The sequence below is a fragment of the Malaya genurostris genome, chromosome 2, assembly GCF_030247185.1.
Source record: "Malaya genurostris strain Urasoe2022 chromosome 2, Malgen_1.1, whole genome shotgun sequence".
NCBI classification, from domain to species: Eukaryota; Metazoa; Arthropoda; class Insecta; order Diptera; family Culicidae; genus Malaya; species Malaya genurostris.
Window position 1 is genome coordinate 331775421 of NC_080571.1, and position 24087 is coordinate 331799507.

Below are 24087 nucleotides of genomic sequence, written 5' to 3' on the forward strand. Positions count from 1 at the left end.
TTTTTTCCATTTTTTTCACAATAACAAAAGTAGCTTCACTCAAAATGCAATATCTCACAAACTAATAATCAGACAGCTGTCAAATTTATACACGTATCTTTGGAAGGTTGGTACTAACTGAAAATGGTATGGATTTAATTCTAGTGGCGCCCTCTCATAGAAACGATACGAACTTTTCAGCCGATCTGTTATGGAAGGAAAACTCATGGATTTTACACCACATCGCAGTTTTTGGTCAAAAACTCAACCAATATCATCAACCAAGCACCGTACTCTCCAGATATGGCCCCGTGTGAATTTTTCCTCTTATCCAGACTCAAATTGCCATTGCGGGGAACGCGTTTTGAGACCATAGAGACCATAAAAGAGAATTCGCTGCGTGAACTAAAGGCCATACCTTCGGCGGCCTATAAAACTTGTATGGAAAATTGAATCAAGCGTTGGCATGCATGTATTGCCGCAGGAGGAGAGTACTTTGAATGCGATAATAAAGAAATTTATTAAAAATTGAAATTTTGCGTTTTGTAATTAAATTCCAGTTCTTTTTTGATCATAAGGTATATCTCTGGAAATACTTTATCAACTCATGAACTAATGAACGTGTGTCTGTTCATTGTGTAAAATAAATTTTTGGTGATACTGCAAGCAAGCATCGAAAGAAGAACACGTGCCAAAAGTGTGCGGTCGCAATGAGAATCCGGACCTGTCAGTAAAAAAAAAACTTTCCAAAAAAGTTTAGTTTTCCCGCAAGCACTGTCCATAATGGTCTCAAATTTTTCGATTCACGTTCGACAACAGCCAGGAAGGCTGAGAGCGGAGCGAAAACGGATCTCAGAAACCACCAGAAAACCTTGGACAAAAGTTGCTAAATCGGTTGCAGAGAAGTCTGTATAGACCCTAATGGCTGGATTAGACACAAAAGTTCGATGCTTCTCCATGCAACCTGATTAAGTAACTGTAATTAGTTTTAGGATGACTAATAATGCACAATTGAATGAATAAAAAATGCATTTTGAACAGCAAATTTGTTTTATTCCAAATTGAATCTGGCCAGATTTTGCCGCGAACAAGCCTTACTAAGGTAGCGTAAGATTTTGCAGATTTTTTTTTTAAAGTTCTAGTCTAAACATCAGCATAAAAACTTAACAAAATTAGCTAAAGGTTATTGCATCAGACAACATGTTTCTTTGGTTGTCAACGCTATCAAGGATAATGAGTTGGTGTAGGAAAAAAAAGATTCACAATGCTTTCAATAGTCTATCCGATTCGAATTATGGTTCTAAATCCTTACAAAATTTATTGATAAAGATAACAAAGTCAGTAAAGGGTTTCAGTAGGTAGCAATCATCGGGTATATTTTGTAAGTTAACAGAAAATGAGAGCCTACAACTACATGCACTCGTAGGAACTGTAATCAACCAAACCCCCACGGCAGCATTTCAATCTCTCATTTCAATCTTTAATAAAAAACAGTTCCAAAATAAATAAACTCGAGATCGACCCGCGTGTTTGTTTGTGTCCTCGCGATGTAGGTAAAGGAGGAAAATAACCAATCAAGTCTCGCGAGTCTTGGAGTAAACCAGTCTCTCGGCATCTCTCAAGCGTGTAAGATCACGACGGCAAAGCATTATTACTCCACTCCAAGATAAGTGGTGGTGACTACGAGGTCGTAATTGGGCAAAGAAAGCCACTTATAAAAGACAAACTGTAATTGTTATTCAGTTGAATCGTACGTTAGTGTCATCAATAGTGATAGCGAAGATAAGACCAATCCAGGATGGGTGAAACAATTCTAGGCGAATATGTGGAACAACAACCACTAACATTTTTCGTGAATGGAAAAAAGGTATGCCACTTTCAGGATGTTGGTCAGTTCCTTCTAGTTTTAGATGAAGTAGTGGACAGGTTGCAGTAGTTATGATTCGGTTGATTGGGAAGTAGGCTGATTTGCGTATTGGATTACGTACATGAGTTCATGTTTTGTTAGATTCACTTACTAAGTAAGGTTGATATTTTCTTATCAGTAATTTACTTCCAGTATCAGAATGATTCGCACACTGTAAGTTGTGTTTTGTGTAGACATGTATTTATTCTCAAGACGAATAAGACCTTCAAAACGATTATGTTGATTGATAGTTGAATGTCTTGGTACGTAATATTTTCTTCAAATTAAGGCTTTCAATTAGCAACAAAAAATTTCAATCTGCGCATTTTCAGTCCTAGACCTACTATTGCAAATAAGTACAAAGCATGCCAATAGCTGTTATGCTATTTTTGTTTGTGTAGTCATGTGTGTCATGTAGGGTATTCCAATTAGTAGTCATCGTTTTAATCTAGTAGCGCACATTATTAGATGTGCTCAAATAAGCAAAACATTCTACACAAAAACTGAAATTTTGTACTAAAAGCTTGAATATATTTACTGATTCACGGACCCTAAATGTAATGTTGGATCCTAACATTATTAAGTATTTGGTGACTGTGCGAGAGAAGGTTATTGTGTTACATGTCTTAACGTTTACTTTCAAGCCATTTTCATCAAACATATCTAAGACCTTCTAAATGTTCATGTATAGAGCACAACAATCCACAAGACTTGTGATGATGCGGTAGATTTTAAGAGGTGGCCCAAGATAGACCCTTACTTGGAAAACGAAATATATCTTCTAAATTTGTAGGTCATTATTTGATATTTGTTGATGGCCTATTAGTTGATGGCCTGTCCCAGTTCAATGCATAGGACGCTGGTCTTACAAGCCAGTTTTTTTTCCAAATAAAATTTTTTTATTAGGCTCATTTGCTTTAGCTTACCGTGGCCGATTGTCTTGTTGTTAGGGAGAGAGAAAGGGATGCCGTATTACGGGGCGGCATACTCCCCAGTTAGTAAGGGGACATAGGGAGGGTGGGACCTACACAGTATTGAATTGAAATTTGAATACATCATTGGTTTGTGGCATACATCTTTTAGACACATTTTCCGTTCGATGAATCTTCATGTTTTTCAGCTTGTAGCAATGAAGAGATTATTCTGGTTTGGGATGCTTCGTTGGTGTGTTCTGACGTTGATGTGACGTTTTTGGGTAGCTTCCAGCAACTCAATCAGTTCAAGGCAGGTGCATGCTCCGAAGCATCGTTTACACAGGCCATACTTCCAGCAACGTAAAGAAGAGTGCGGTAGAGCTGTAGACGAGAAAGAGATAGGGAGAGCACTAAATTTGAGCATTGATAGTTTTCAAGAAGTTATAGATGAGAGTCATATAAGGAAGATTTCGAGTTGCCAAGACGTCGCGGACTGGTACGAAGGGTGGTATACCTCGGGCCCGAAGGGAACCTATGAGTTGGGACCTGGCATCACAATACTCGACACATGTCCAAACAACATGTTCGATGTCATGATAACCCTCACCGCACACGCAGACACCACTCTCAGCGAGCCCCACACGACGGAGATGCGCGCTGAACATATAATGATTAGACATGAGCCTTGACATTACACGAATAAAGTCTCGGCTCACGTCTAACCCCCGGAACCAAGCTTTCGTCGATACCTGTGGGATTATTGAGTGTAACCATCGTCCCAGAGTTCCACTATTCCATGTATTCTGACAGCTAGCTAGAGTTTTCTGACGACAGCAACTGAAAAATTCATTGAAGCAGATTGGTCTTTCATAGATATCACCTTCTAGTGCGCCCACCTTGGCTAACGAGTCCGCCCTCTCATTGCCCCGTATGGAACAATGTGAGGGGACCCAAACCAAGGTAATCTGGTATGATTTTGCAGATAAAGCACTCAATTGTTCCCGTATTTTCCCCAGGAAATACGGTGAGTGCTTTCCAGGCTTCACTGAACGGAGAGCCTCAATGGAACTGAGACTGTCCGATACAATGAAGTAGTGATCTGTGGGCAGAGTGTCAATGATCTCAAGGGTATACTGAATTGCAGCTAGTTCTGCGACGTAAACTGAAGCTGGATCACTGAGTTTATAGGAAACGGTGAAATTTACATTGAATATACCGAAGCCAGTGGACCCGTCTAGATATGATCCGTCAGTGTAAAACATTTTATTAGAGTCGACTTCTTTAAATTTATTATTAAAAATTTTTGGGATCTCTTGAGGGCGTACAGGATCCGGGATTCCACGAATTTCTTCTTTCATGGATGTGTCGAAAAACACAGTAGAATTAGAAGTATCCACAAAATGAACACGATTGGGAACAAACGAAGAAGGATTTATATTCTGAGCCATGTAGTCAAAATACAAGGACATAAAACGGGTTTGTGAATTAAGCTCGACGAGCTTTTCAAAGTTTTCTATCACCATCGGATTCGAAATGTCGCATCGGATTAGCAGTCGATATGAGAGATCCCAGAACCTGTTTTTCAACGGTAAGAAGCCCGCCAGCACTTCAAGACTCATCGTATGGGTTGATTGCATGCAACCCAAGGCAATACGTAAACAACGATATTGAATTCTTTCCAGTTTAATGAAATGAATATTCGTAGCGGAGCGGAAACAGAAACATCCATATTCCATTACTGACAATATCGTCGTTTTGTACAACCTGATCAGGTCTCCTGGGTGAGAGCCCCACCAAGTTCCGGTTATTGTACGAAGGAAATTGATTCTCTGTAGGCATTTTCGTTTCAAATACCTAATGTGACATCCCCAGGTACCTTTGGAATCGAACCAGACCCCGAGATATTTAAATGTGAAAACCTGAGCTATGGTTTCACCCCCTAGTTGAAGCTGTAATTGCGCAGGTTCTCGCTTCCTTGAAAATACAACCAGCTTAGTTTTCTCCGTAGAGAACTCGATACCCATTTGAAAAGCCCATGTCGACCAGTTGTCGAGGGTATCTTGCAATGGTCCTTGGAGATCGGCAGCTTTGGGTCCTATAATAGACACAAGACTGTCGTCGGCAAGTTGTCTTAGCGTGCAAGATGTGTTGATACATTCATCAATGTTATTTACGTAAAAGTTGTATAAAAGGGGGCTTAAGCATGAGCCCTGAGGAAGACCCATGTAACTGAATCGCTTTGTCGTCAAATCACCATGCTCAAAATGCATGTGTTTCTCGGACAATAGATTATATAAAAAGTTGTTCAAAACTGGTGAAAGACCATGCTGATGCAACTTCTCAGATAGAACGTTAATGGAAACTGAATCGAATGCCCCCTTGATGTCGAGGAAAACTGATGCCATTTGTTCTTTACGAGCAAATGCCATTTGAATTTCTGTTGAGAGCAACGCTAGACAATCGTTCGTTCCTTTGCCCCTGCGGAACCCAAATTGTGTACCTGAAAGCAATCCATTTGTTTCGACCCAATTGTCTAGACGGAAGAGAATCATTTTCTCCAACAATTTCCGAATACAGGAAAGCATAGCAATCGGCCGATACGAATTGTGATCGGAGGCTGGTTTTCCAGGTTTTTGAATAGTAATAACTCTCACTTCTCTCCATTCGTGTGGGACAATATTACCCTCGAGGAACTTGTTGAATAAATTCAACAAGCGCCTTTTGGCAGAGTCGGGCAGATTTTTCAACAAGTTGAATTTAATTCTGTCTAACCCCGGGGCTCTATTGTTACACGACAAGAGCGCAAGTGAGAACTCTACCATCGAAAACGGTGTTTCGTTTGTATTCAATGTCGCGACGCGGGATATCTTCTGTTCCGGAACAGAATCAGGACATACTTTCTTAGCGAAATCGAATATCCAGCGGTTAGGATATTCCTCGCTTTCGTTCGCGTGATTTCGATTGCGCATGCGACGGGCCGTATTCCAAAGAGTGCTCATTGCTGTTTCTCTCGTTAATCCGTCAACAAACCTTCGCCAGTAACCGCGTTTCTTAGCTTTAATCAGACTTTTCATTTGAAATTCTAACGCCGCGTATTTCCGATAATTATCTGGAGTTCCGTTCCTTCTAAACGAGATGAAGGCTGAAGCTTTTTTCGTTTTCAGCTCTGAGCACTCTTTGTCCCACCATGGGTTGGGAGAACGCATACTAGTTTGCGCGCTAGGTACTCGTTTCGTCTGAGCTTGAATTGCGGTGTCAAGAATCAAGCCAGCCAAAAATGTATACTCTTCCTCCGGAGGAAGCTCCTGTGATGTTTCGAGTTTCTCAGATATCGAGCTCGCGTAACGTTTCCAATCAATGTTTCGTGTGAAATCGTACGAAACATTGATTGTCTCCGATGGTCTTCCACGGTTGGTGATAGAAACTATGATCGGCAAGTGATCGCTATCGTGAGGATCACAGATTACCTTCCACTTGCAATCTAACTGTAGCGAAGTCGAGCAAAGGGATAAATCCAGCGCACTTGGTTGTGCTGGCGGTCTAGGGTTCCGTGTCATTTCTCCCGTGTTTAGAATTGTCAAATTGAAGTTGTCACACAGATCTTGGATTAACGAAGAACGATTATTATCATATAAGCAGCCCCATCCTGTACCATGCGAGTTAAAGTCCCCTTAAACCAGCCGCGGTGAAGGAAGAAGTTCTATGATGTCTGCAAGCCGACGATGCCCTATCGAGACTCTGGGAGGAATGTAGATAGAAGCTATACATAGATCTTTGCCTTTAATATTAATTTGGCAAGCAACAACTTCAATTCCCGGTGTCGAGGGGAGGTTAATACGATAAAATGAATAGCACTTTTTAATCCCTAAAAGTACCCCTCCATAAGAGTCTTCTCGGTCCAGGCGGATTATGTTAAAATTATGGAAGTCGAGGTTGATGTTAGAAGTAAGCCAAGTTTCACTCAAGGAGAATACATCGCAATTATGAGTATGTATTAAGTGTTTGAAAGAATCAAGTTTTGGGATGATACTGTTTTAAAAATGTCCTTACTGTTGGCAGTAGAGCAGTTAGGAAGCTTTTCAGAGGATCAGTAATATTGAAGGCTGTTAATATCCAGTCCACGATATCAGAAAATTTCAATAATCCAGCGTTTGTTGGATTTTCTGGTTGTGCTTTGGGGTCATTCGGGTTTTTTGATGCCCCAGGAAGTGCTGGGTACTCCTTATCATCCCTAAGTTTTTTGAACCCAGGAGGTGTTTGCTTCGGTTTTGAGTCAGCACTTTTTGTTTCCGTTTGGTTCTTTTGTGACGAAGAGGACAGTCTGAGGCCTTTACGAGGAAGCTTGGGAGAAGCCAGATTTTGTCTTTTTCTGCTTCCTTCAACCTGTGTATAGGAAGGTCCTTCGCCTGGGTCGTCAGAGGTATCCTCTTCAACTGGCAAGATTGCAAACGGGTTCTCAGGGGTCGATGGAGTGGTTCTTTTTAAGATTTCCGCATAAGAACGTTTGGAACGTTCTTTCACGGATCGCTTCAATTTCTCCGCACGCTGTATGTACGTAGGGCACACCGAAAGATCATGAGGATTCTCCCCGCAGTAGCAACACTTTTCCACTGCTCTTCTGCAGAGATCGTCCTCATGGGCCTCTCCGCATTTGCCGCATCGCAGTTTGTTGCAACAATAGGTTGCCGTATGACCTAGCTGTTTGCAGCTTGTACAATGCATTACCCGCGGTACATACAGCCGAACAGGTAGACGAACTCCACTCACTACCAAATAATTTGGAAGTGCAGATCCGGCAAAAGTCACGCGAAATGAGTCCGATTGGTAAAATTTACCATCTATCGATTTGGAGTGCAATTGCTTGCACTCCAAAATTTTCACTGGTTGAAGGTCGGGGTTTTTGAAACGGTCTACCCCGTCCTTCATCAGATCTTCGATTTTCAGACTTTCGTCACGGACCACACCGTCGATCTCCACCACATGAGACGGGACGTACACGCGGTACTCCTTCGTGAACAACTCGCTGGTAGCAATCTCGTTTGCTTGCTTCAGGTCGGACACAACAACGCGTAACTTGTTTGGCGAAACCTTATCTATTGTTTTTATTGCCGAGTAATGTTTTTCCAGGTCCCGAGCAATATTTAAAACTCTGAGAGACTTTAATTTGGGCCGGAAGTATACCACCCACGGACCCCCCGAGCCATCGTCTTGGTAAACTTTTTGGCGAGCAGGCAATATCTTGGAGGGAGGTGGAGGCATCGGAGAGGGAGATGGCATCGGAGAGGGAGATGGTATCGGAGGGGGAGATGGTATAGGAGGAGTAGATGGCATCTCGGAAGCAAACTCAGCCTCTAAATGTTCTTCGTTCATTCGTTCAGCTTCGCCCTCCTCCGAGACACCCCCACTGCCATCAATATTCATATTTAAAGTGCGGGAGTAAAGAAGTCTGACGCACTTGAAATGAGAAAGAAAGAAATAAAATGAAAAGAAAATATATGAATAGTAAAAGTTGAAAGAAAAAGTTTGAGAAAATACTTAACAGTATGTCACGGTAAGCTGTTAGGTGAGTTGCTCCTTCACTCCTTCGTTGTGCTTCAGCGTGACCTTGACTCAGGATTTGGCTGCTGCGATGCGGGTAGCAAACAATAGAAATAACTGCTGCCCGAGGATAGCACAATAGCGTCTACTGTCGATACCGATACAAAACCGGTGCACAGACAGAACTCACTTGCGGGGATGCTACTTTTTATCACTTTTATTTAATGCCTATACTACAGCCTCTGCTGTGATAGGCACCTTCGTCTTACCGATGTCGATTGTTAAAAAAACGCGTGTGCTCACTTCGAACATTCGGTTACGAATGAGTACAAGCCAGTTGTCGTATGTTCTAGCCCCGACCTGGAAGGGTTTTTAGTGTCAGTAGGATCCATAGTACTAGCCATGCATGCATTCTGTACACTAAGAATCGGCTGCGAAGTCTGTTGAAACAGAAAGGCCAAATTCCACAAAAGGAATGTAATGCCAGGACTTTGCTTAGGGTCCAGCGGCAGGGTATCTATATCATTTGCAGAATCTTGCTCAACTATGGCAAGCTCGCGCACTTTCGTTTTCCGGTCATAAATTACAAATTTATTATTTCGGTTTATTTTGCCCCGGTTTTAATCTCCATTTTATGTAGTTTTGACACTGTTCTGTGTAACCGCTTCATAGAGCCTACCGCTGCGTGCTTCATCGCAGAGATTTTTTATTTATTTGTCTATTTCTTTCCATCTGATCTGGATTGATCTCAATGGAGTTTTTGGTGGAGTGGGAAAAGCCCATTTGAAATTCATCAAATACGCGTAAAAACCCATCATCTTTTAAACATTTTACATATTTGTTTACATAATTACAATTCAAAACCATTAGCCCAACGAATAAAGGTACAAACATTGTCCAGTGCTAAAAAATAATTAAGTACATCAATGAATGTTTAGAATTTGGTTTCAACTCTTATTTAGAAATTGTTAATTGTAAAATGTAGAATTTTTAGTTGAACTGTTGATTTATCTTTAAAAGGTACGCAAATTTTTCCGCTTTTCTTCTATATACCTACACAAAATAAATCAACACAGAAAAAGAAATTCGATTTTTTCACTTTTGTAAGCTTTGCCCTTTGAAAAACAAAAATAAATAATGTCACAAAATTTTCTCGGGGCTGGGCTGGCTGAACGCTTTCAACTTAGAATAAAATAATAGATCTTATCTTAGGCCACCATTGGATTTATTCTGATCCGATTACCGATTCCGGAAATACAGGATTTAAGGCTGTGGACCATTTCGTGAATTATTTTAATTTTTATTTAAAATTTGACAATTAATCAGTTATTTTGTCATTGTCAAAAATAACCCTGCTCGAAAGCATGGTTATTTATGACAAGTCGATAGGTATTTTTTGACACTGGCAAAAATCTTGCGAAAAAAAATCTAATTTCAGACCTTTAATAAAAATTTCTTCTGTGTGATTTCTTTTTAGTCTATGAAAGTACCACAATAAAAACTTCTATTGCATTGTCAAATGAAGTAAGTTTATCTCGAAGTTCTTCTTACATTCGCTGTATTGTAATTATTATACCACTTGATATCATTTTGTTTTCAGTGCAAAATGAAGTAGTATCCACAACAAATTTAGGAATTCCGTATGAAACTGTAAGAATTTTCGTTCGAACCCATACGTTTATGAAAATCGATTTGGGCATCTAGAAGAAAAGTGAGTGAATGCTTTCTACTGTTTTTGATCACTATTTCCGAAACCGGATACAGATGACCGGAATAGTCAAAGTTGATTCGTTTGCCAGCAACAAATATGACCTACAAATTGGAACAGTTTTGAACCTAGTTAAACCTAGACCTACTATCCCATGCTATATTTCAATTAAACCAATTAAACAAAATCTGACAAACAAAGCAAACCTGCGTTTCTGTTACTTTTGAATATGTAAGTCAAGCTAGACAACATGAATCAGTAGCATAAAACATGTAGTAGGATTATTATTCTTATAATAATTGACATCACTACACTACTGCACTGGCACGGTTTTAATAAATACCGTACGAAAAAGAAAAAAAACACATCGTTCGAGTTGAGTTTTCTTCTACAACGTTGCACGTACCGGTGTTGTATATATTGTCATTCTATATGGCGGTTTGAAAACTTTGACACTCATCGTCCTATAACTGCGGAACTGAAAATCGGATCCGGATGAAATTTCACAGTAGCTTTTGAGACAATGTGAGCTTTAATTGGAACCAAGAAATAGGTTCAAGTATCGCTGAGAAATCAAAGTAAGCTCTATTTTTGGAGTTTTTCTCACTATTTTCGGCGCTTCGGAACCGGAAGTCGAATCCAAATGAAATTCAATATGGGACCATGAGTCCTTTCATTCGAATCTAAGTTTGTGAAAAGTTTGTGAGTGCATATTTGTTACATACATACGCACGTATACACACGCACACACACACAGACATTTTTTCAGTTCTGTGTGACTTCTGAATTCCTGAAATCTTCGACATTTCCAATCCAACACGAAAACCTTCTTGTCTCGACTCAGTCCAATAATGATGACGATGTAGATGTCAAATGTAGCAAACGATTGCTGTGATGGAGACGCACTGGCGAAACGTGGTAACTAATGTCGTTTTCGCTTGAGAAAACTGAAACTGACCCAGGGTAGTTTCATCAAACAAACACTTTTCACGAAACTATGTTGATTTCGCACTTAGCAACGGGGGTTTGAGCAAACCTGATATGACAACCAGGCTCGAAACTGACTCGATTTTCAGTTCAACAACGTTGAAACTAGGTTCGAAACTAGCTTCAAACAAACGGTTTGACAGCAGTTAGAGTGAAAACTAGGTTAGGTTTAGCATCAAGCGAAAACGACATAAGTTGTGGTCTAGAACCACACATCCTCCCTCATCTCCAAATAAAGTAGACGTCACGGCACGTGTCCAAATTTTTTTTCTCGGCGGTCGTCCCGATCCGCACTATAAATCCTTACGGCCGACCCGATCCGCACTAAAACTCCCGGTCCGCGTCCAAATTTTTCTTAGCGGTCGTCCCGATCCGAACTAAAACTCCTAACGGCCGTCCCGGTCAGCATCCAAATTTTTCTTAGCGGTCGTCCTGATCCGCATTATAAATCATTACGGCTGACCCGGTCCGCACTAAAACTCTCGGTCCGCGTCCAAATTTTTCTCAGCGGTCGTCCCGATCCGCACTAAACATTCTCTCGAATCGCGGCCGTACTCCCGATCCGCACTAAAACTCCTAACGGCCGTCCCGGTCCCCATCCAAATTTTTCTTAGCGGTCGTCCCGATCCGCACTAGAACTCCCGGTCCGCGTCCAAATTTTTCTCAGCGGTCGTCCCGATCCGCACTAGAACTCCTCACGACCGTCCCGGTCCGCGTCCAAATTTTTCTTAGCGGTCGTCCCGATCCGCACTAAAACTCCTAACGGCCGTCCCGGTCCGCGTCCAAATTTTTCTTAGCGGTCGTCCCGATCCGCACTAAAACTCCTAACGGCCGTCCCGGACCGCGTCCAAATTTTTCTCAGCGGTTGTCCCGATCCGCACTAGAACTCCTCACGGCACGACGCACGACGCAACCTAACGAACTTCTAAGCTACTTCTAGAATACATGCACCGAGAAAGTTCACACGGAACCTGTTCTGTACTTTCAAGTAGTCAAAAGTACCACGCGTACTCTTAAGCAGCGAGAAAGCGGATGTTTTGAGTAATTGTGGAATTTCTGGTTGCTTGAGCGGTTCCGGATATAGTGGTCGAAAACTGGTTGAACCCCAGAATAAAATGAAAGGTCTTATGATATTAGCTCAATTTATTCCCCAGCCTGGTTCCGATTTCGAAAATACAAGGTGCAGTGTGGTTGAAATTGCAAACCGTAAATTTAACTCAAAACTATTTCAATTTGTAGGATATGCTTGTTGATATCCAAACAAATTTTCCTGTTCTTATTTGAGTGTTTAAAAATGTATTTTGAAAATATATGAAAACATGAGAACATAAGCAAGACATCATTATACGACTAGGTGGATTAAAACTGTTTTACAGCCCATTTGTTGTAGGCAGTTTGTAGGAAAAATTGTTGTAGCTGGATCTTGTCGCTATAGAAAATATTTTAGAGGAGAGGCGCTCACATTGCTGACTAGCGAATGAAAGAAGGAAGGACACTCTTTCGTCTATGGATTCGGCGTCGCAGTTGTTGTCAAAAACATAATTGTGGGATTTTTCCGTTCTATTGCTGTTTTTTGACCAGGTGCTGGGTTCGTTGTTAGCTGAAGCAGGTGTATTTTGTTGTGAATTGGTTGCGAAGCACTGTCTCAGAAGTACTGTGATCGCTTTGGACAGGTGTGCATAAGCAGTACCGTTTTGCTTGGGAGTGAAAGTTATTTAAAAAAAGTAAATCATTTCCTGTCCAGTTTTCGATGGTAACCATAATAAACAGGTTTTTGGAAATACTGACATGTGACCAGTTGATGGACGTAGGTGACAAGTGATTTACATAGAACTCTTGCGTTCTGACCGAAAGCCAAATAAGACGGCATAGGCTTCTTTACGCGCTTGCGATGGAAAGAATCTCGCCATACTGCAACGTGTTTTTCGAATATATTTTTCGTTAGCGGCTGAATGCATAATCCATCGCAAACACTTGTATATTGTACTTGATGTTTTCGTGTTATACAAAGTACATATTGTTGTTGTCTTTTGTTCGATGCGATTACTCATTTAGAGTTCATCTAAATGTTCACACAATGTTCACATTGTTTTTTGTTTCTATGTCGTCCCGTAAGCGGTTTATTGTACCGACTGTCTCGGTCGAGATATGGAAGCTAACTGTTATTAAAGCTTTGAGGTTCCAGAAAAAGTTTGTTAAACTTCATACTATTTATCTCATGAGAAATTGGAAAGCATACATAGGAATACAACAAAAATTGAAATTGTGATTGAAACCGTCGTGGGACCTAATATTTATCCATATCCTTTCTCTTCCAGATCATTGACCCCAATCCGGACCCTCAGTGCACCCTGTTGACATATTTGCGTGACAAGCTGCGTCTGTGTGGAACCAAACTAGGATGCGGGGAGGGTGGTTGTGGTGCTTGTACGGTAATGATCTCCCGAATCGATCGCCAGACTAATCGTGTATTGCACGTGGCAGCTAATGCGTGTCTCACGCCCGTTTGTGCAGTCCATGGGATGTCGGTTACAACAGTTGAAGGAATTGGAAGTACACGGACTCGTTTACATCCGGTTCAGGAGAGAATTGCCAAGGCTCACGGATTGCAGTGCGGCTTTTGTACTCCGGGAATCGTGATGTCTATGTACGCTTTGTTGCGAAGCTCTCCGGTGCCAACGATGAAAGAACTGGAAGTGGCATTTCAGGGCAACCTATGTCGCTGCACAGGGTACCGACCAATTCTGGAAGGATACAAAACGTTCTCACAGGAGTACGGTAGTTCTCAGAATGGATACTGTGCAATGGGTGATAAGTGCTGTAAGAACACAAACGGAAAAGAAAATGGCTGCGGAGTAGAGATTAGCGAGAAATTATTCGATGTGAGTGAATTCGCACCGTATGATCCGTCTCAGGAACCAATTTTTCCACCGGAACTGAAGCTTTCGAACGTACTGGATTCGGAATCGTTAGTTTTTCGGTCGGACAGCACGAGTTGGCACCGTCCAACAAAACTCGAACATTTGTTAGCTCTTAAAAAGCGGCACCCAGAGACCAAGATCATTGTTGGCAATACCGAAGTGGGTGTGGAGGTAAAATTCAAGCATTTCGAATACCCAGTGTTAGCTTACCCAGTGAAGATTCCTGAAATGACACGTATAGAAAGGTTGGAAGGGGGACTACAAATTGGAGCGTCTGCAACACTAATGGACATGGAAACTGTGATGAAGGATGAGATTGCTAAGCGTCCAGAGTACGAAACAAGATTATACAAGGCGATCGTTGACATGTTGCATTGGTTCGCGGGGAAACAAATCAGAAATGTTGCTGCGGTCGGAGGAAACATCATGACTGGTAGTCCAATTTCCGATCTTAATCCAATCTTTACGGCGGCGGGTATCAGGTGAGTACCGAAACCATACATTACTGTACATAATTTGATACTGATTCATATAATAAATCTAGGATGGAAGTTGCCAGTCTGGATAGCGGATTCCGAACTGTTCACATGGGTGACGGATTTTTCACCGGATATCGTAAAAACGTGATTCGCCCGGAAGAGGTTTTGATCTCTATTTTTGTGCCGAAAAGTACCAAAAATCAACATTTCATAGCCTACAAGCAGGCGAAACGGCGTGACGACGATATCGCAATCGTGAACGGAGCGTTCAATGTTTTCTTCAAACCAAATACAGATATTGTTGAAAAGATTCATTTGGCTTTTGGAGGTATGGCACCGACAACAGTTTTAGCTAAGAATACTGCTACAGCTTTGATAGGACAGAGATGGGATAGTGGCTTAGTGGAAAAGACCAATGATCTATTGGTAAAAGAATTACCTCTGGATCCCGGTGCTCCCGGTGGAATGATTCTTTATCGTAGATCGCTGACATTGAGTTTATTTTTCAAAGCTTATCTTACGATCAGTGAGGCACTTTCTCTGGAATTTCCTGATCGAGTTCAAATTCACGAGCGAGAAAAAAGTGGTGCTCAAACTTTCCACACATTAGTTCCGAAGAGTGCTCAGCTATTTGAAAAGGTTGCTTCTAATCAACCCATTACGGATCCGATCAGACGACCGAAAGTGCATGCTTCCGCATTTAAACAGGTAACCGGAGAAGCTGTTTACTGTGACGATATTCCAAAATACTGTAATGAGTTGTATCTTGCACTGGTTACCAGCACGAAAGCCCATGCCAAAGTACTTTCGCTCGATGCATCAGAGGCATTAGGTATGGAAGGAGTTCATCGTTTCTTTTCCGCTGATGATTTGAACGAGGACCAGAGCAGGTGTGGACCGGTGTTTCATGATGAGTACGTATTCTACAAGGATTTGGTCACAAGCCAAGGCCAAATACTCGGTGCAATTGTTGCAGATAACCAAGCCATAGCACAAAAAGCAGCTCGTAGAGTTAAAATTGTGTACGAAGAATTATCTCCGATTATTGTAACGTTGGAAGATGCGATCGAAAAAGGATCGTTCTTTCCCGGGTACCCAAAGGCTATTGTGCAGGGAGACATTGAGAAGGGATTCCAACACGCAGCTCATGTTATTGAAGGTGACTGTCGAATGGGTGGCCAAGAGCACTTCTACTTGGAAACCCAAGCTTGTGTGGCCATTCCGAAGGATTCGGACGAAATTGAGGTGTTCAGCTCTTCGCAGCATCCGACTGAAATACAGCAACACGTTGCTCACGCCCTTGGGATTCCATCGTGCAAAGTGGTATCGAGAGTGAAACGATTGGGCGGTGGTTTTGGCGGAAAGGAATCACGGGCAGCGATGGTGGCTGTTCCGGTTGCACTGGCAGCCTATACGCTTAGGAGACCGGTTCGGTGTATGTTAGACCGCGACGAAGATATGGCCATTAGTGGCACCCGTCATCCGTTCTACTTCACTTACAAAGTTGGGGTGAATAGAGAAGGGCGACTGTTGGCTGGAGATTTCAAGGCATACAACAATGCTGGCTATTCTATGGATTTGTCCTTCTCGGTTAGTAACTGATCCTTAAGTAATCGTTTGTAAGTACGGCAGTTTTTCCCCGCAGGTTCTCGAAAGAGCAATGTTCCACATACAGAATGCATATAAGATTCCAAATCTGCGAGTGCAAGGCTGGGTTTGCAGAACAAATTTACCATCGAATACTGCCTTCCGTGGATTTGGTGGCCCGCAGGGAATGTTGGTAGCGGAAACTATGATGCGCCACGTGGCCAGGAACCTGAAACGAGATTATGTGGAGCTGGCTGAGCTTAATATGTATCAGGAGGGTGACAAAACTCATTACAACGAGTCCATTGAGAACTGTAATGTGCGCCGGTAAGTTAATAAAGATCATCGGGATGTATTCACATGAAAGGGAAACATTAACACATTTTGTTGCCGTTCTAGATGCTGGACAGAAGTAATCGAATCGTCCGAGTTCGAGAAACGACGAGCTGCAATCAAGCAGTTCAATCAACAGCACCGTTGGCGAAAGCGTGGTATCAGTGCAGTTCCCACGATGTTCGGGATTGCATTTACTGCCGTTCACTTGAATCAATCCGGAGCGCTGGTGCATGTGTATCAGGACGGAACGGTCCTGTTGTCCCACGGTGGAACTGAAATGGGACAGGGGTTGCATACGAAGATGATACAGGTTGCGGCTACTACTTTGAAGATTCCGTTCGAGGGAATTCACATTTCCGAGACGGCAACCGATAAGGTACCCAACACACCGGCTACTGCTGCCAGTGCCGGATCAGACCTGAATGGAATGGCCGTTCTGAATGCATGCAAAGTTATCTTCGATCGCCTCGAGCCCTACAGAAAACAATTCCCCGATAAGGATTGGAATTTCTGGATCAACAAAGCGTACTTCGATCGAGTTTCATTATCTGCAACCGGGTTTTACGCGACTCCAGATATCGGTTATGATTTTGCTACTAATTCCGGCAATCCGTTTAACTACTTCACGTTCGGTGCTGCTTGTTCTGAAGTTGAAATCGATTGTTTAACCGGTGACCATCAAGTGATTCGTACTGATATTGTAATGGACCTGGGATCTAGTATCAATCCGGCGATAGATATTGGTCAAATTGAGGGAGGATTTATGCAAGGCTATGGTCTGTTCACATTGGAGGAAATGGTTTATTCTCCAACCGGAACAATCTATTCCCGAGGACCTGGAGCGTACAAAATACCCGGATTTGCTGACATTCCTGGCGAGTTCAACGTATCGCTATTGACGGGAGCACCGAATCCTAGGGCCGTGTACTCATCGAAGGCTGTCGGAGAACCACCGCTGTTTCTGGCTTCATCGATTTTCTTTGCCATTCGAGAAGCTATTTCGGCAGCCCGACTGGAGGAAAAGCTGGACGATGATTTTAATTTCATTTCACCGGCTACTTCTTCGAGAATTCGACTTGCGTGTCAAGATAATATAATAAAGAAGGTTAGTAAATTTTCAAGCCTTTGAATTTTGTATAAAATTCATAGTTCATCAATTATTTTCTGTTTGCTTTCAGTTTGCGGAAGCTGATGCTAAATCTTACACCCCATGGAATGTTATGCCGTAGTAGGATATTATGAAAAATTAAAGTTTGTTGTGTTATATTTTATAAATAGAAAATAAATGTCACAATTGAGCGAAACGTCAAGCAGCTTTAACTTCTTTGATGGATTTCGAACGTTGACCACAGCAGAAAATTTTCATCAGACTTGATTGCTTGTTTTTGCCTTCATTGAGTTTAGGGTATTGATTCTTCATTTTATTCGGATCTAAAATAAAAAACCTAAAATCTAAGTTAATAGAATCAAAGTTTTATATATCATATGATGAGTAGAATTTGTTAAACTTTGACTTTGAATTGTTTTTCTTTCTAACACTAACATCACTAAACGCTATGAATGTAATAGAGTAATTTTTGCAATTGATTGTAGATGGAAACTTTTTACACGTATTCAATATGGCAAACCATTTGCACAGAAACAGTGCCCAATTTAACTCAATACTAGTTTCTAATAAAGGCGAATGTGTTTTCCATGCACTTTTTACAAATTGAAGTAACTCAGAAACCTTTAATATTAATTTGATTATTGCCTTTCTGAGAGTAAAAAGCTGTAACAATTTTTAGTAATTACGCATGTTTCGTTTAGACTAACTAATATTGTGTGGGATGATTATTTAACACGACTTAATTAAACAAATCGTTGAACAAAAGGTTACCCAAGTAGCAAATGTTACTTATTAAAATTTAAGATGATCTACAATTGTTTTAGAAATGTGATTTATGTTTAGAAAGATTTTCAAATATATTAAAATTGGTTGTGCAACTTATCACTGTTAAGTTTCACAATACTACCGTAAAAAAATCACGGTAGAACAACTTTAAGTACATCTAAAACAATTGTGCAGCAAATCATCAATTTGTTTCATGTTTCTCTAGCAGTTATAGAAGTTCTGCAACAGTTGTAAAACGGGAGTAATTGTGCAACTTATCAAAAAATTTCCAAACGGCTGTAATAATTGTATCGGGCACAATATACGTCGAAATTGCTATAAATCTCTTGTGGGGGAAAATTAGCGAAATTATGCTCTCCGCAAGTAAAAAAAAAACGATAAGCCGAATTGAGAATCTTGCTTATTTTTTCAAAATTTACAAAAAAGTTGTGCAAGATTTATCTGTTTGATAGAAACGCAAAACATGCAGACATGAGAATATTATCATAAAAGTTCTGGAAATACAGCATTACATACGCAATGAAAACAAAAATCAATCAGATAATTTGTATTCGGTTTTCATCACGTGAAAAAAATGAGCAGACCTGACATCACTTTTTAAAGATATTGAACGAAAAGTTAAGTTCATCATAGTTACTCTCATAGTTATATATTACCGCTTGAACAACTTGTTTCTGCATCTCCAGCACATGGGCTTGCCAAAATAATACCTATAGTGCGTATCACAAAAGTCGGGTCCGCTAAGATGAATGACTATACCGTATTTTTGTTTAATTCGACTAAAAGATTTAAACTGATACAAAACTTAGAGCATGTCTCTTCGAAATATTAAAATGTCATATTTCCTGTTTCGTATTTAGATAATATAAGTCACATTACGTTGCGTGAACTATTTTCTATTCAACTCACAGTTACCATCGATGCCATATTGGAAAATATTAAAGAAAAATTCATTTCGAGATTTTTCAGGTTGAATAAAACATTAGTTTGATCGAAAACGACTGGAATTTTTTAGAATGCTTAATTTCTAATAGTCAGAAAAGGCCAATTCTGCGAGTCTGGGCAAATCGGGCAAAATCTCCCGTCTTAGTTCTGAAACGATGTGTTTGATCGCTTTTGTGGTTTATGGGGAAGCGTTTTTTATTTGGCTCTTTTGCACTTAAGCTTAACGCGGCCGTTTTACAATAAAAAAATATTTATTTTTTTGCTGGATCATGTAATTTTTTTTCCTTTGAGGCTTTCGCTGTTATCTAGCGAATGAAGGGGGAGCAGTGGTTCGCTATTCACGCTCCCGTCCATTGGTTCGCATCACTGTTATTGGCGGAACACACGTTACTTATTTCACAGGCGTTGGGTATGTTGTTAAGGGCTGAGGACAGTACCGCAAAGTGGTAGGTTTTTTGCTATTTTCCCGTTTCAAATTAAATTTTCTTGGAAACGGTGCAGAATGTAGAAAAACCCACCTGACAATGTCTTCGAAATTTGGTTGAGAATATTCTGTGAAATTTTCAGAATTTTTCATTGAGTTTAGCGGTCGTGTTGTATTTTCTTCTGACTGAAGAACTGCTGAAAATTGGAACGCTCGGAAATGCATACCTCTACTTGGTCATCGAATATCTCGGCTTTGAAGGTTTGTATCATAAATCTACCGTGACAAAGTCTAGATAATTTAGTTTAGATGCGATTAGTACATAAAAACATATATGTTATCGCGATAAAAATAAAGTCTTGTCAAAGTCAGTTTTAATGCAGCTGTCATTTTTTCGCTTTGGTTTCCTGATAGCATTCTAAAAAAGGAGAGAGAAATAAAATTGGCTCGACAAGGCTACCAAACACACAGACATTCTATCTTTGTGAAAGTTGAATATTTTTTCATTGTTTATTGGAATCCATGTAATGTTCAACCCATACGATAGATTAATGTGATAAAACTTCTCATCAAAACAATAAAATGTATGCTGGCAACCCGGTACAGTTTGCTCATATACGAGAGAGTACAAGAGAAATACGATGCGCAAAGGGAATTGAGCGAGCCACGTGGTCGATTTAAAACTCAACACGCGACCCTCTATCCTCAGACCTTAACTGCAGCTGGTGTACTTTGTTCTATAGGGGATACTGATGGTTTCATTGAGGGGGATACTTCATTGTTGTTGTTGGCTGGTACAGGTGTATTGGGGTTGCTTGGGGTTGGTGTAAAGAAAGCACCGTTGTCTTTTGGTGTACTTGTCTCCTTGTCCAGTTTATCACATGGCTTACCGTAGTGAACAGCTTATTGTCAATATTGACATGTGGCCATCTGATTGTCATAGGTAAGAAGTGCTTTGCACGGGATTCTTGTGTCCTGACCGAAAGTCACATAAGAATTTATAGCCCTCTTCAAGCACTTGCGTAACAAACGTACGCCATTTAGAATACCGGGGAAAAAGCTCTTCAAATTTTCTATTTCAATAGAGAGAATCTCTCCGTATTGAGACATAGTTCTGCGAATATAATGATCGATGACGCTTGAGGGAAGATCATGCACACGCACTTCTATAGCACTATCTGCCATATATACTGGAATGTTGAACTTAATGTTTTTGTGCTCCACATAGTGCACATTGTATTGTCTTTTGCGAATTAAATTGCATCCAACTCTTCATAAAACTGGATGTAAACAACATTATTTGTCTTATTGCATTGAAGTAAATGCACATGTTTAATGTCAAGATGCTTTTGCTCCTTAAGCAAACCTTCAAGTTCTCGTATCGAAAGTCGAATTTGGTACTTGGTTTTTTCCGTCCCGAACGTAAGCGGTTTAGTTTTATCGACTGGCTTGGATGAGATGTGAAGGCGAACTGATGGGGAAGCGTTGTTGTGCTGCAAAATGACTCACGTCTGTTGGATAATTTTTAGCGTTTTTCAAAAAAAGTTTAATTTCCAACATTAGCTTTAAAAACCGCACAACTTTGAAAATACGCTTGAAAATCACATAACTTTGAAAGTTCGTATAAAAAATAGTGCAAATCTAAGGGAAAATTTGTTTGTTGACAGATGTCTCAAAAGTTCATAGAACTGATCTCGGAAAAAATTGTTAAAATATATCGACATTGGGATTTTGAGATTTCCGAAATCGATTTTTTTTTATTCTAAATGTTTTAGAAATCCAAAACAACGCCGAGATCTGGTATTATCTCGAAAACAAAAATTTGTCCCGGAGAGTTGACATAGAAATTGTTTCCGAGATAACACTAGATCTCGAAGTTTCATGAATTTTTAAAACATCTGGTAATAAACAAATTTATCCGTACGTTTCTAAGACGAAACGAGAAAACCGCATAACTTTGAAAATTCTCATTAGAATATGCGTATCTTTGAAAATTCGCGCAAAAAATCACACAAAAAGCCGCACAAAAACGACTCGAGTGTATTTACAGTTTTCCTTAGTTTAAAAAGCAAAACATCGTTTCCTTTCCGAAGCGTTTAGGTTACACAGTTGACGTCGATGGTTGGTCACGGCCGATCCATGATTTTTTTACTCTAAAAAAGGTCCGGTTCCGAAACCTTTGTATCATGCTGGGAAAGCAAACTTTCGCCTACCGTTTTTCACTTTTCCTGCTATCTATCATTCAGCTCATTAGAAACCTATTTTCTCACCTTCCGAAGATTTCCTACGACAAATAGACGATCAAAATCAACAAAACCTGTTCGACATTTGTTTTTGACTTTGTGTATCTCTCTCTTTGTTCAACAATCCTCTGCATTATTCACATGTCGAGACTAACAAAATATGGTCAATAAATATTAATCAACACTTCCAGCAATGCTCTTTACTTGGCACGAATTCCGACATATTCACTTCACTTGTTCTGTATATGGCACTAACTTGCAACTGACAATACAGGAACTGCTTTTTTTAGAACGTGATAATGCAGTGAAAAAAACAATAGTTCTAGCGGTGCAGCGGTTTCTTGAGAAAATGCGGCATTATTGACTTGCACCCCTGACATTTATTAATACTTGGAAAATTAACAAACCGGTGATTTTCGGTGTTTATTTTTATAGCACATAATCAAATCGTTTGATTGATTTTCTACAACATTTTTCGTACATTTAACACTTTTTGAGTTTTGAACGATTAGAAAAAAATGCATGTGATCTCGCACCATTCGTGTGAAACAAATATTTAACCATACTGAAAACGTGTACAAAGTCAAAGTTATCCATTTCTGGAATTGCTCATAAGTAGAGACCGAAATACGTATTTCTAGAAGTGTATTGTAGTTAGAAGCGTTATTTTGCAGTTACCAGCATAGTGATGACGTACAAGAGAAGTAGTAGAAATAGGAAATAATCCGGAGCTAAAGTTCAACGTTTCAATTTAAAAGTATAATTCAAATATCTGCTCTACTCACCCATAGTAAAACTTTTGCTCGAAGATTGTGCCGTTTTTTGTGAGTTTAAACTAGTGCCACTCTTTTTGTCGGATGTCATTTCGATATCGCTCAACATATCCGTTCCGGTGGACACCGAGGACATGCTGGATAACGACGACCAATCGCTCTTGTTTCGCGTGATCGATCGACGGGATCCTCTTGATTTTTTCTGTCCGATGATATTTTCGCTTTTTGCTTTTGATGGTAGGGAACAGACTGATTTTTTCTTAACTATTTTTTCCACCATATTCCTGGATTCATTCGTGCCATGATTGGGTTTTCGAAGCTGAATTTTAAGCATTTTGTACGTATTGGCGTCGAATTTCTTAGATCTGCGTAGCTTCCGCGCTAGAGTTTCCAGTTCATGATCTTTTTCAATGTTTTTCAAGAGTAGATTACAAACCGATCTGCAACAAATTTCAAATTGGATCATTATCAAATGCAAAAGCGTATCAAAATGAAAATTCACTTCAACTCGTTTAACTCGGTAGTAATTGCATTAACCGTATCTTGATGGGAGCGATCCTTTTCTCTTGTTTCAAGTAGCAATCTTGCAATCTGTTCTCTCAAGTCGTTCATTTTCCGATCGAAATCAACTCCTCTGTTGATCAAGGTCATGATCGAGTGAGAGTGTGAACTAGCTTGATCTTGAATTTTCCTATCACTCTCCTTGATGCGATCAATTTCGTATTTCAAGGTTTCGAAGTACCGTTTGGTGGTGAGTTTCATGAGGAATTTGATGGTTTTCGAATCGCTGCCATTGATGATACTGCGCTGCGAACGAATCGGTTGACCAAGGGAAGACTTGATTTTCACCGGAATCGCACTTCTCTTTTTAGAAGATTTGTGACTCCCTGTACCGGGAAACTCGGATTGTGGAGTCAGATCTTCGAGGGTTTCTGAATCATCTGTGTTTATTAGAACTGTTAATATGGGGTCGTTGGATAAAACATAAATCTTGCAACTTTTCAAATAAGGTGCTGTGAAACTACGAAATAATTTCGAAAATCCTACCTGAAAATTTCATATCCTCCCCTTGGAAAATGTTAACCAAATTGGTACAATCTTTATGTTCTCTCAGATCGTCCACCGCGCCCGCACTAACACATTTAGCTTTGGTTACCACTTCCGAAGGTGGTTCTTTGCCATTGACACCATTTTGCAACGGCCGATTCGGTGCTATGAACGTTTTGTTTCGGGTCACTTTGTTGGGTGATTTTGTGAAACGGCTTTTCGTCGGAACGGTACGATATGGTGACGGAATCTTGCGTGAAGGAGTTCGCCGTTCGATTAGCGGTACAGTTGGATCCGCCGGTGATTGTTGATTCACGGAGATCATAATTTGGTGAATATATTTTACTGCTTTATCGGCACCGGTAAAAACTGACAAGCAGCGAGCGATCGTAGGCTACTAGGATGT

The 24087-nt window shown here is 40.5% G+C and overlaps 2 protein-coding genes across 4 annotated transcripts; one reads left to right on the forward strand and one right to left on the reverse strand.

Annotated features, from left to right (window-relative positions):
• Positions 1 to 1596: 1596 nt before the first annotated feature.
• Positions 1597 to 17665, forward strand: LOC131431599 (xanthine dehydrogenase). Its single transcript, XM_058597412.1, has 6 exons — positions 1597 to 1846; positions 13351 to 14435; positions 14498 to 16022; positions 16078 to 16346; positions 16419 to 17460; positions 17534 to 17665. The coding sequence occupies exons 1-6, from the start codon at positions 1778 to 1780 to the stop codon at positions 17582 to 17584; spliced, it is 4041 nt and encodes a 1346-aa protein (XP_058453395.1). The 5' UTR covers positions 1597 to 1777; the 3' UTR covers positions 17585 to 17665.
• Positions 17602 to 24019, reverse strand: LOC131431601 (uncharacterized). Of its 3 annotated transcripts, none has more exons than XM_058597418.1 (4): positions 23682 to 24019; positions 23143 to 23575; positions 22647 to 23074; positions 17602 to 17786 (listed from the first exon to the last, which is right to left on the reverse strand). In XM_058597418.1, the coding sequence occupies exons 1-4, from the start codon at positions 24004 to 24006 to the stop codon at positions 17662 to 17664; spliced, it is 1311 nt and encodes a 436-aa protein (XP_058453401.1). In that variant the 5' UTR covers positions 24007 to 24019; the 3' UTR covers positions 17602 to 17661. The 3 variants fall into 3 exon arrangements, with proteins under 3 accessions (XP_058453401.1, XP_058453400.1, XP_058453402.1); XM_058597417.1 differs by having other exon boundaries at positions 23137 to 23575; XM_058597419.1 differs by having other exon boundaries at positions 17602 to 17800; positions 23137 to 23575.
• Positions 24020 to 24087: the final 68 nt, after the last annotated feature.

Coding starts and splice junctions, on each gene's coding strand:
- LOC131431599 (XM_058597412.1), top strand. CDS start 1,778: ATGGGTGAAACAATTCTAGGCGAATATGTGGAACAACAACCACTAACA. Junction 16,023..16,077: donor CTATGGATTTGTCCTTCTCG/GTTAGTAACTGA, acceptor TTTTCCCCGCAG/GTTCTCGAAAGAGCAATGTT. Junction 16,347..16,418: donor GAGAACTGTAATGTGCGCCG/GTAAGTTAATAA, acceptor TTGCCGTTCTAG/ATGCTGGACAGAAGTAATCG.
- LOC131431601 (XM_058597417.1), bottom strand. CDS start 24,006: ATGATCTCCGTGAATCAACAATCACCGGCGGATCCAACTGTACCGCTA. Junction 23,576..23,681: donor GGAGGATATGAAATTTTCAG/GTAGGATTTTCG, acceptor TAATAAACACAG/ATGATTCAGAAACCCTCGAA. Junction 17,787..22,646: donor GAGCAAAAGTTTTACTATGG/GTGAGTAGAGCA, acceptor TTTTTATTTTAG/ATCCGAATAAAATGAAGAAT.